The 12,169-nt window shown below is 41.8% G+C and overlaps 2 protein-coding genes across 2 annotated transcripts in view; one reads left to right on the top strand and one right to left on the bottom strand.

Annotated features, from left to right (window-relative positions):
* Nucleotides 1–3,304, bottom strand: part of SUPT6H (SPT6 homolog, histone chaperone and transcription elongation factor) — a 33,407-nt gene extending 30,103 nt beyond the window's left edge. The window contains exon 1 of the mRNA XM_063109167.1: nt 2,928–3,304. The gene's annotated coding sequence lies outside the window, so the exon portion shown is untranslated. The remainder of the gene's footprint in view (nt 1–2,927) is intronic.
* Nucleotides 3,094–11,545, top strand: SDF2 (stromal cell derived factor 2). Its single transcript, XM_063109168.1, has 3 exons — nt 3,094–3,711; nt 7,574–7,770; nt 10,632–11,545. The coding sequence occupies exons 1-3, from the start codon at nt 3,561–3,563 to the stop codon at nt 10,917–10,919; spliced, it is 636 nt and encodes a 211-aa protein (XP_062965238.1). The 5' UTR covers nt 3,094–3,560; the 3' UTR covers nt 10,920–11,545.
* Nucleotides 11,546–12,169: the final 624 nt, after the last annotated feature.

Raw genomic sequence — 12,169 nt, 5'->3', positions numbered from 1 at the left:
AGAGCTCTTTCAGCACAAGGCATACACTGTGGCAGGAATAGAGAGGGCTAGTTTGACCGGGGAGGGGAATGGTTCATAATGAATCGGAGGTAAGTTCAAAGAATTTTAGACTTATCCTAAAGGTGCTGGAAAGCCCTTTAAATTCCTTTTAACTAAGTTTACAACTAGAGAGTTTTAAACAGAGAATTAATTTACTTGAGAATTCAACAAATACTTATTTAATGAGTGTCTATTACATGCCAGGCATGTACAAGACGAGGTCCCTGCCCCTAGGATACCTGTACTCTGGTGCAGAAAACAAACCACAAAATAAAACTTGCTATAAGTGTTAGGAAGGAAATACACCCTCACCTCTGATAGGATAAGTTTAGTTACGCTGAGATGTCAAGAATGGATAGGATGTGGCATAAAGAACCAGAGGGAGAGGTTCCAGCACAAAACATGGGGAAAAACTTGGTATATGGTAGGTGATGTCCTAAGGCCAATGTGAGTAGAACATGGTGAAGGTAAGAGAATACAAGAGAGGAGGGGCTTGTTCAAGTGGGACATGAAGGCCATGAGAAGCTACTGCAGTTTTAAGCAGAGAAATGACCTGATTTGACCAAACACAATCCTGCTACATGGAAAATGGACTGGAGGGTGATCTGAATGGAAACAGGGAAAACTGAGGATACTACTGTGGTAGTCCAGGCAAAAGATGATGGTGGCTTGGAGGAGGGTGGTAGCAGTGAATATGGAGAATAGAAGACAGATTTGAAATATATTGGAGGTGGATGTGACAGGACTTGTTGAAAGACTGGGGATGAGGGGTACTAAGAGAGAAGACAAAGATGTTTCTTAGAGGTCTAGCTTTGGTAACCATGTGGATGAAAGTACCACTTAGATGGGGAAGACCAGATTGGGAATGATGGGAATACCAAAATGTCCTTTTGCTTACGTTAGCTTTGGGGAGCCAGAGAGATATCCAAAGGGAGATAATTAAACAGGCATTCTGATGTGTGATCCTGGAACACAGAGCAGAGAGGACCGGGCTAGCGATTTAAACTTGGGAGCTGCCAGCTTTCAGATGGTAATTAAAACCATGGGACTGTATCACTTACAGTAAGAATGTAGAGAACTCAGCATTAAACCCTGTGAGAAATCCAACGTTTAGAGATTAGGTAGAGAGCAAAAGTGGGTAGCAAAGGAAAATGAGAAGGACCAGCTAGAGAAACAGAGAAAATACAGGAGTGAAGTGTCAAAGAAGCCAAGAGGAGAGAGTTTCAAGAGGAGTAACTGTGTTGAATATCCCAGAAACGGAGGGAGATGAGAACAAAGTATCTATTGGAATTGGCAACAAAGAAATCACTGGTGACCTTGACAAGAGCAATTTCAATGACAGGATAAGAACAGAAGCCAATTTGGTGTAGACTGAAGAGTGAATAAAAGGTGAGGAAGTTGAGAAGGCACAAGTATAAATCCAGCTATGAAAGGAAATAAAAAATATTAAGATGGTAGTTGGAGGGGATGTGAGGGATAGCAGAACATAATCTGTATGCTAATGGGAATAGAGTTTTATGGAGAGATAGGATTTGACGACTGCATTGGGCAATAACAGAGAAGAAGGAAGCCAAAGATTATATGCAGGATTGATGGTGGTGCCATTTATTAGGGCCAAGAACAGAGAAGCAAAACCAAATTTATCATATATTTCCACCTCACTAGGTAGGCTTGCTTTCTTGTGAAGAAGGCCTTGGGATGGAGAATTGTAAAATGTGACTGGGCCTCTCTAGACTGTACCACTTCCTGATGTGCTTAATCTCTTGATGAGATTAAAACCTCTTGGAGAGTAACAGTACTATGCTAATCTAATCTAGTAGCCACACAAGCCAGCAGAATAAAAAAGGAAAAGGGCCCTAAATTCACAACTGATGGGAGGTCATGCTTTCATAATCAATACACTTAAGATTTACAAACTGATAACTTTCAGATAAACAAGGGAACTAAACTCCCCCACCCCCGAAGAAATTAATCAGATCTAACATTGTTTACACTCTCCATCTTTATCAACAGCAGTGTAGCTTAGTACTACCTTACTACTTCTGATATTGCAGTGAATTTCTTTTTTTTTTTTTTTTTTTAAAGATGACCGGTAAGGGGATCTTAACCCTTGACTTGGTGTTGTCAGCACCACGCTCTCCCAAGTGAGCCACGGGCCGGCCCAGGCCTACTCCTAAAGAAAAATAATTATCAGTTATTTTGACAACCCAGGGAAATTAACTGCTCCAGCTGGTTCAAGGGAGTGTCTGGAGAGAAAAGTAGAAACTGGAAGAAGATAAAGTTTTGACTTAACAACCCATTCTGATGTTCATAGTAGGTGCCTGGCAAATGTTTGAGGAAATGAATCTACGGAGAATGGATGGGCTTCAGGTACTTCTACAGACCTCCAATCTTTAGGAAGGGATGAAGGATGCAGCCATCTACAAAAAGTTGTAATTGTATAATTCAACAATATGGAAGAGCTGGAGTTTGGCATTTCTAGCCAGATGGCCGGAGCTGCTGAAAGCTCCGTAGGATTCGCATCCCCAGAACAAGCAATTCGATCACCTGATCCCTGCTCAGAAGCCCCAAGGCCCTTCCTTTCCCAATCCTTTCGCTTGGCCCAGTTTTCGGAAACTGCGGAGAGAAGGATGGGATCCCAGGAAGCCTGTTGATTCAAGAAGCCACCCCATTCACGGGTTCCGAGTGTTACCGGGTTGGGAAAATCCTTCCGACTTTAAGCCACTATCCGGCTTCCCTCCTCCCTCCACCCACAGAGCAGGAGAGGCCGGGGCCCCCTTCTTCACGCATACGACTCCCCAATGCCTTTTCCCTTACGAGACCAGGCCCTAGGAGCCCGGTTCCCCACCTGACCCGTACAAAAAAAAGCTCTCCAGTCCGAACTTTACCTGCCTGAAGCTCGCCGCTTCTCCGGTGCGCTAAGCCCCCACCGAGGAAAATGGAGTCGTCGAACCGAGACTGGGAAAGGATAGTACTGACCCACCGCACGGCCCCTCCGCCGCAACCGCCGCCGCTGCTGCGTCAACGTGCTACGTCACTTCCGGCTCCCTGTCACTGGGAGTGGGTGGGCCATTTCTTGCTCTCTTTCCCCACCGGGTTCTCAAGGTTTTCGTCCGGAGGCATGCGAAAGCCGGAAGAAGCAGTTCAGTAAGGCAGCTGTCAAGAGCCTTCAGAACAGAGAGAGGAGGAAGGCCGAGCCCGTGGCACACTTGGGAGAGTGCAGTGCTGGGAGCGCGGCGACGCTCCCGCCGCGGGTTCGGATCCTATATGGGAATGGCCGGTGCACTCACTGGCTGAGTACCGGTCACGAAAAAGACAAAAAAAAAAAAAAAAAAGAACAGAGAGAGGAGATCGGAAGCAACTAGGCCCAACGGGCTCCTCAGGCCGCTCTAGCCAAAGGAACCATAAAGATCAGATTAGGGCTTCTGCGCTTCCTCCTTTCTGTTGTTCCTCCTTCAGCTTCCGGTTCCGGGGAGGGGCCTAGTTTCCTTCGACGATAGGAGCTCCGAGATCCAGCTAGGATGGCTATGGTACAGCTACTGTTGTTCGCGGGTTTGTGGAACGCTGTGGGAGCGTCCAGTCTGGCTGTCGTTACCTGCGGGTCTGTGGTGAAGCTACTCAATACGCGCCACAACGTTCGACTGCACTCACACGACGTGCGCTATGGGTCAGGTACTGCGGGTGACCGGGTTCGGGTGGGCTGGGGAGGCTTGGTAGGCTCTGGAGTGGGTGGGGCCTACAGAAAATCTGAGGGGTGTGGTCTGGGAAGGTTAGGGGTGCCCTGAGGAGGTTCCTGAGGTCTAGAGGCGAAGAGTCGGAGAACTGAGTTATTCTAAGGCGTCTTAATCGTTAATACCAGCTTCTATTTGGTGAGTTACGAGCCGGCCACGTTACATATGGACTGTTTTCGACTTTTAACATTCCTGTGAGGTGGATACTATTGTTATCTTCATTTTACAGATGAGGAAACAGACTCAGAAATTAAATCGCTGCTCAAAGCTAGTGAGTGACAGAGACGGGGTTTGATCCAAATCTGTCTGGTTCAAAGCCTGCTTTTAGCTGCTTCGGGCTGGCACTGCTCAGTGCGGAAGAGGCAGACATGTAGGAAATTACAGTAAATGCTGTGTCTCTGAAGTCTTAAATTCCGAGAGGTCATTCTGACTACAACCCTCTGTCTTCTAGCTCTTTTGCATCCTACACTTGTTCTTCGACTCCTATCTTGGCCCTTTTTTTACTCAAACCTTAATCTTATTTTATTTTGGCTGCTGGTCGGTAAGGGGAGCCAAACCCTTGACCTTGGTGTTACCAGCACCTTAACCTCCTTCCTATGAAGAACTTAAACTAAAGCAGTGACAAGAATTGCAGAGGAAACTACTTTCTATTATATGAAATTAAAATGCTTAGTGATCAATTATCTGTGGGTTCATTCATTCAACATAGATTAACTCCTACTATGTGCCTAGCATTGTTCTATATACAGGAGACGCAGTAGTTAATCAAGCCAGTTACAAAACAATAGAAACAGACAAAACAAGAGAAAGAAGTTCAGGTAGTGAGATGTGAGAGGCATCTAAGATAACCAGTAGATTTCTGTCTTGGATAACTGATGATGCCATTTGTTAAGAGAGAAGGCATTCTTTCAGATGTAGTTCGGGATCCCCAAAACTGGTCTGACCAGTTAGAGTAGGCGAGGAACTGAGTTGTAATCATTGAGATGTCTTAATAAACCTAGCATTGTCTGGCCCGTGGCTCACTCGTGGCTCACTCGGGAGAGTGCGGTGCTGATAACACCAAGGCCGGAGGTTCAGATCCCATATATGAATGGCCCGTTGGCTCATTGGGTGAGCGTGGTGCTGACAACACCAAGTCAGGGGGTAAGATCCCCTTACAGGTCATCTTTTGAAAACAAAAACAAAAACAAAACAAACAAAAAAAACCCTAGCAGCCATTCAGTGAACACCTACTATGTGTAAGGTTTACTACTATTTAATTTGATCTGGTGTCCTACTTCAGGTTTACTGAATTAGAGTGGATGTGGAGAGAGACCTGGCAGTAGGAATCTGTAGGCTTAAAAAGCTCTACAGAAAAAAAAAAAGAAAGAAAATTTAAGAAAATTAAAAAAAAAAAGCTCTATGGATGGTTCTCATGGGCAGCCAAATGTCAGAACCAGGTTCAGTCTGGAGCTCAGAAAAGGGATCTGTACTGAGCCTGAGATACAGAGTTAAATTGTTGTATAGGTAGTGGTTGAAGATATGATGGGAGTAGACGAAATTGTCTAGGACGAACTGTGGTTCTCAATTTGGTGTCAATTTTTTTTTTTTTTTTTTTTTTTTTTTTTTTTTTTAAAAGATGACCGGTAAGGGGATCTTAACCCTTGACTTGGTGTTGTCAGCACCACGCTCAGCCAGTGAGCGAACCGGCCATCCGTATATGGGATCCGAACCCGGGGCCTTGGTGTTATCAGCACCGCACTCTCCCGAGTGAGCCACGGGCCGGCCCTTGGTGTCAATTTTAATCACTTGAGAAACTTGTTGAAAATACAAATGCTTTTGTCCAACAAGTGTTAAAGAACTATTGATAGAAACAGATTGAGGGGGTGCTGGCCTGTGGCTCACTTGGGAGAGTGTGGTGCCGATAATACCATGGTTCAAGGGTTTGGATGGATCCCCATACCTGCCAGCCGCCAAAAAAAAAAAAAAAAAAGAAAAGAAACAGATGAGGGCCAGATATAGAACTCTGGGTAATTCCAAGGTATAAAGATGGGGGGGGGGGGAGTGGAGAGTTGAATAGAAAGAGAAAAAGTAGGAGATGAAATGAAGACCATGATTTACTGAAGCATGGCTATGAGGACTGAGAGAGCCATAAGGCAGTAACCAGAAGTACAAATGGAGAGTTGGTTTGCTTTTTTCCCCCTTTTTAAAAGAATTTTGAAATTACTTATTTATTTTTAAAATGATTGGTAAGGGGATCTTAACCCTTGACTTGGTGTTGTCAGCACCATGCTCTCTGAAGTGAGCTAACCGGCCATCCTTATATAGGGTTCTGAACCCTTGGCCTTGGTGTTATCAGCATCATACTCTCCCAAGTGAGCCACAGGCTGGCCCTTTCCTTTTTTTTTTTTTTTTTTTTTTAAAGATGTAACAAAGTCATGAGCTGATTGGAAGAAGCCAGTAATGAGGAGCTGATAATTTGCTACATTCTCCCGGATAACTGGTACGGGGCATAACAAATTACTTGGTAAAAGGGAAGTATCATCTAAAGGCTGTGGTCAGGCAGGGCCATGAAACTGAAGGCAAAGCTAGAAGGAACAGGTGACGATATTTGAGGAAAGTATCTGAGAAATATGGGGTGCCTTCAAAGTTAGTGAAAGTGTGTTTTTGTTTTTGTTTTTGTTTTTGTTTTTGCAGCTAGCCGGTATGGGGATCCAAACCCTTGACATTGGTGTAAGAATGCAGCACTCTAACCAACTCAGCTAACCAGCTGGCCCCCTGGAGTGCCTTCAAAGAATTGGGTAGTTAGTGATGACTAGGGAAGAGAGTATCCCTGGAGTTTATGAGAGAGTAGCCTGTCTGGAGGAACTTGACAAAAAATAAAACTGGAGGAATAAAGATGACTTTGTGGGATGCGATGTGGTGGAGTGCTTAAGAGATTTAGTTTTAGAATCAGGCTGCCTAGGTTCAAGCTCATCCTTGTTTCTTAGAGCTTGTGTGACCTTGGGCATACTACTCAGCCTTTCTTACAATCCAGTGTAAAATGGGGATGATGTTAATAATAACACCTACCTCCAAGAATATATGTATATATCAAATAAGAATATTCAAGCAAAGGACTTGGGTCAGTGTCTGATACCTAGTAAGTAAGTGCTCAATACACATTAATTATCTATCAATTATTGTATCTATATTATCCTTTTTTTTTTCTTAAAGCCTTTAGCTACATATTTAATCCAGTATCTCTTAACCTGTAGAATCGCACCACTTGAAGCAGGATTAACCAAATTTAGATGACCCAATAATTCTGCACTTTTATAGTACGTTGATAAACCACTCCCAGGAGTTTGAAAGATTAATGGATGCTTGGATTAAAGTTGACAGCATAAAGTGGTCTCATTTTAATTGTCAAATATAAAAATTTTTATTGTAATACATAGTAAACATTGAATACTATTACATGTTAAAATTATGTGATCGGACATCTGACATATGCTAGGGTCTATCTAGGCTAATATATGTAGGTAAACACTGCGTGTGCCTCTAAAAATCCACATATATTTATGTGTCTAGTGCCCTTTGATGCAAACACTTGGAATTTTTTGATATGGCACACCCTTAAGTGTAGTTTATCATATAGTAACTAATACTATATGAACACATTTAGTATTTTTGATAAATATTTTAGTGTTGTAGAAGAAAAAATATTACCAAGCATAGCATTTCCTCCCCATCCCTCCATATCTGTTTTAGGACACAAAGTACATTATTGGCCATAGAAAAAAGAGGGGTCAGCTCACTTGCCTTTCTTTTTTTGACTGCAGGTAGTGGCCAGCAGTCAGTAACAGGTGTAACCTCTGTGGATGACAGCAACAGTTACTGGAGGATACGGGGGAAGACTGCTACAGTATGTGAGAGGGGAACCCCCATCAAATGTGGTCAGCCCATCCGGCTGACACATGTCAACACTGGGAGAAACCTCCATAGTCACCACTTCACCTCACCTCTTTCTGGAAACCAGGTGAGGTGGCATCCAGTGGATCATTGCCTTGCATTACTCATTTGAGTTGTTGTTTGATCTCTTGGTTCTTAACCCTTTCTTTTCTAGGTATAGACGTTCTCTTTTGTGCAGACCTGGAAAAGTGGCTCTGTCTCATAAATGTGAAGAAAATTATTTCTGGTCAAAATGGAGACTTTACATCTAGATCAAATCAAGAAATGGGGAGGATAGACAGAATAGGTATACATTAGTATAGCATAAGTTCTGATAAATCCTTCAATAAAGAAACCCAATGTTTTCTAAACTTACAATGAAAATTATTATTATTTTTTAATGGTGCTAAATAACCACAGTAGGGAAGTGAATTAGTTATTGTGTCATTTTTTTAAGCCTTGAACTTTCAAGGCATGTGGACCCTTTAATTATTCCTTCCCTTTCACTCCCCACTCTGCACAGTTTTCCCTATTAACATCTTACATTAGTAGGATAAATTTGCTATAGTTAATGAAGCCATATCGATACGGTATTAACAACTAAAGTCCATAGTTTATTCTCATTTCCTTAGTTTTTACCTAATGTCCTTTTACTATTCCAGGATACAACATCACATTTAGTTGTCAGGTCTTAATTCAGCTCCTCTTGGTTGTGACAGTTTTTCAGACTTTTTTTGTTTTTGACGACCTTGACAGTTTAGAAGAATGCTGGTCAGGTATATTGTAGAATACCTTTCTATTGGAATTTGTCTGATGTTTTTCTCATGATTAGACTGGGTTTATAAAGGGTTTTGGGAGGAAGATCACAGAGGTAAAGTGCCACTTTCATGACATCATATCAAGGGCACATACTGTCTACATAATTTATGACTTTCAATATTGATTTTGATTACCTGGCTGAAGTAAGTAGTTTGTTGGGTTTTTCCTGTCAAGTTCCTCTTTTCATTTTTCCCCTTTCCACACTGTACTTTTGGAAGGAAGTCACTATGCACAGTAAGTACTTCAGGAGTGAGGATACTCCTACCTACCTTAGGTGGAGCATCTACATAATCTGGGGGGATTTTTCTTTATGGAGGATTTGTCCCTTCTCTCTAATTCATGTGTTCAATCATTTATATCATTATGAACTCATGGATTTTTTTTTATACTTTGAGTATAAATGATAACTTTGAGTTATCCATTACCACTGTCTTTATTGCTCAAATTGTTCCATTTTTGACTGTTGGGAGTTCTTTCAGTTGGCTCTTGTGTCCATTTGACAGAATCCCATGGTGTGTGTGTTTTGAAGTACTTCCTTACTTTCTGGCACTAAAAGATGCTCCAGGCTCATCTTATTTATTTCTTGCCCCAGTCCTAGAATAGGCAATTTCTCCAAGGAAACTTGCTTCCTTTTGTTGGAGAATGTTGTTAGAACCAACATCTCGACCCTATGTGCACTGGTTGCTAGTGGGGTGTTGTTTCTTTTAGATGTTCTTTTGCTCATCTGACAGAGCAAAGAAATGTATGTGTGTATACTAAACCATATATTTACACATATCTATATATATGTGTAACCATCTGTATTTACATTAAATTAAATATAAATTCTTACTGATGTCTCCAACTCTACATCTAGATCATTCTAGACTCCTCTCTGTGCTTATTTGTAAATTCCTGCTCCAACAGTGAGATACCTGATTGACACCATCCACCATCTATTTACCTACTTGTTCAATTCCAGTATATGAGTATAGCAGTATCAAAATTCTTAACTGGTAACCCATGGGAAATAACTTTATCATATAGAGTACTGTGTTAATGTGCAGTTCCTTTTGCCTTTAGTCTTACAGATTCCATTTCCAAATGACTGCTTTTTAATCATCTAAAATTACATTAGTTATTACATTAGTCATTAGTTATTAGTGTGTATGTAAATTCTAGATTTCTGAAGTAATTGGTGGTTTTTTGATTGCTGTTGTATAGAAAGAAACTGAATAGTAATCTTAAGGAGAATGAAATTGAGATAAGTGTGGAATTCAGAGAACCTGCTATGTTTTGCTCAATTAATGTTTACTATCTCATTTAATTCTTACAGTTGCTCTGTAAGGTGATATTGTCATCATTTTATAGAGGAGAAAATGAAGGCTCAAAGGAGTTATACAGGAAGGGATTGAGGGCCGAGTCCGTGGCGCACTTGGGAGAGTGCGGCGACGCTCCCGCTGCGGGTTCAGATCCTATATAGGAATGGCCGGTGCACTCACTGGCTGAGTGCCGGTCACGAAAAAGACAAAAAAAAAAAAAAAAAAAGGAAGGGATTGAGCTGAGATTCAAAGTCTGCTTGACTCCAGAGCCCATCCACTTTCCAACTTTCTCAACAGGTTCCCTGCAATCTAGTTAAGGGAACAAAGAAGGAATATTTAAAATAAAAAATAACAAGAGCTATAAAGTATTGTAAGACTATAATAGAAAATATAAGGCAAAATATTAAAATATTAATTGCGGGGCCAGCCTGTGGCTCACTTGGGAGAGTGTGGTGCTGATAGCACCAAGGCCACGGGTTTGGAACCCATATAGGGATGGCCGGTTTGCTCACTTGGGAGAGCGTGGTGCTGACGACACCAAGTCAGGGGTTAAGATGCCCTTGCTGGTCATCTTTAAAAAAAAAAAATAAATAAATAAAATATTAATTGCAAAATAAGTGGACAATTATCTTATGGCAGCTAATTGTTTTCTTCTTATGTGCCCTTTGTGTTTTTTGTTTTTTTCCTACAGTTTATTTATTTTTTTAAATACTGGGAAGCCTTTCATTTTTCACTTTTGGATAGCCTTATTTTTTTTATTATTGCCTCACTCCCCTTTTCAAGCCTATATGTCAGCTGTGCTAATAATATCACCTTCTGTGTTTTCTAGGAAGTTAGTGCTTTTGGTGAGGAAGGTGAAGGTGATTATCTGGATGACTGGACAGTGCTCTGTAACGGGCCCTACTGGGTGAGAGACGGTGAGGTCCGGTTCAGACATTCTTCTACAGAGGTGCTGCTATCTGTCACAGGTGAACAATATGGTCGACCCATCAGTGGACAAAAAGAAGTGCATGGGATGGCCCAGCCAAGTCAGAACAACTATTGGAAAGCCATGGAAGGCATTTTCATGAAGCCCAGTGAATTGTTGAAGGCAGAAGCCCACCATGCGGAGCTATGAGTCTGGAGGCTCTGAGCCACTGTTACCACAGTATTCATAGACACATCTGCAGCTGTTTCACCCTGGATCCATGCCAAAAGTTCCCTGGGCAGTGGCCATGTCACCACAGAGATGGAGACGCACGACAGAAAACTGTGTTTGAAAGCTTCAGCCCTTCACACTTGAATTCATTGCTCTGCTAGACTTGGTTTGGTTCTTTCTTTGTAGAGGACTTGCTGGTGAAGGGGCAGATACTTTTTATTCATACTGATAAAACAAACTGAGGGGAACATCCCTCTTAGCTGGGAAATTTTTACTCCTCAGGAGCTTGGCATCATGGATTTTTAATGTGTGTGATGTCTCCACTATTTTTCTTCCTCCAAAATGATAAAAAATAATTTTATTATTAGTCACTGTGTTGTAATGTATTAAGTGTGCTATTTCATGATGTGCTTGATCCTTGAGTCCTAAGATTTTTTCAAGATGCTGGGAAGCTTCAGCTTGGATCCTTGTAAGAGTTTTACTTGCATCCAAACCTTTTCTTTCTCTAGTTTCACTTCTCCATAGGCACCTCATCTTTACTAGATTTTTGACTAATTATGGCTAAAGACCCTCAAAGAATACAGCATAATAAATAGCCAATGAAATTTTTTGCTCTGTATCTATTTCTGCAGATGAGAAAAGGGGGTTTTTGGTCCTCTGTCCACATCATTTCCTCCTTTCCTTTACCAGTTTCAGAAAGTTGGCTCCTATATCCTTCAAGTGTGGTAGCGGTGAACAGAGGTGGCTGCCATCTGCTGGAGTTTCAATGACAAGCAGACTTTTTTAAGAAATTTCGGGGTTATTTTTTGCTTGCTTTAAGTAGTTAATGTTGAACATTTAGAGATACCAGTTCTGTGCCAGACATGGCCCATGACATTAAAAGACTTGATCTCTTTACAAGGGCTTGTGGTCTCAGTAAACTGGGGCCATCAATTAGTTGAGCTCCATCTCTGTCTCTACTTCTTTCCTCCTTTTATTTCACTTGGATTGCATTGATCCCTTGAGGTCTATCCAGAAAGAAGTAGGCAAATTAACATTTTAGGCTATGAGATGGTTGGGAGTAGGGGTGATAACAGTCTATGGAGAAGGAAGAAAGTGATAGGAATCTTAGCTGAATAAAGGAAACAGATTGGACAAGGTGAAAGACAGTAGAGAGATGTATTGCAAGGCACCCGTCCTTGACTTGGACTGAGGTTTTCACTGAGTTGATGGGCCTTCCCTGAGTGTTC

Source organism: Cynocephalus volans, chromosome 10, assembly GCF_027409185.1.
Source record: "Cynocephalus volans isolate mCynVol1 chromosome 10, mCynVol1.pri, whole genome shotgun sequence".
NCBI classification, from domain to species: domain Eukaryota; kingdom Metazoa; phylum Chordata; class Mammalia; order Dermoptera; family Cynocephalidae; genus Cynocephalus; species Cynocephalus volans.
Note: the sequence above shows the minus strand (reverse complement) of the source record. Positions and strands in the feature narration are given on the sequence as shown.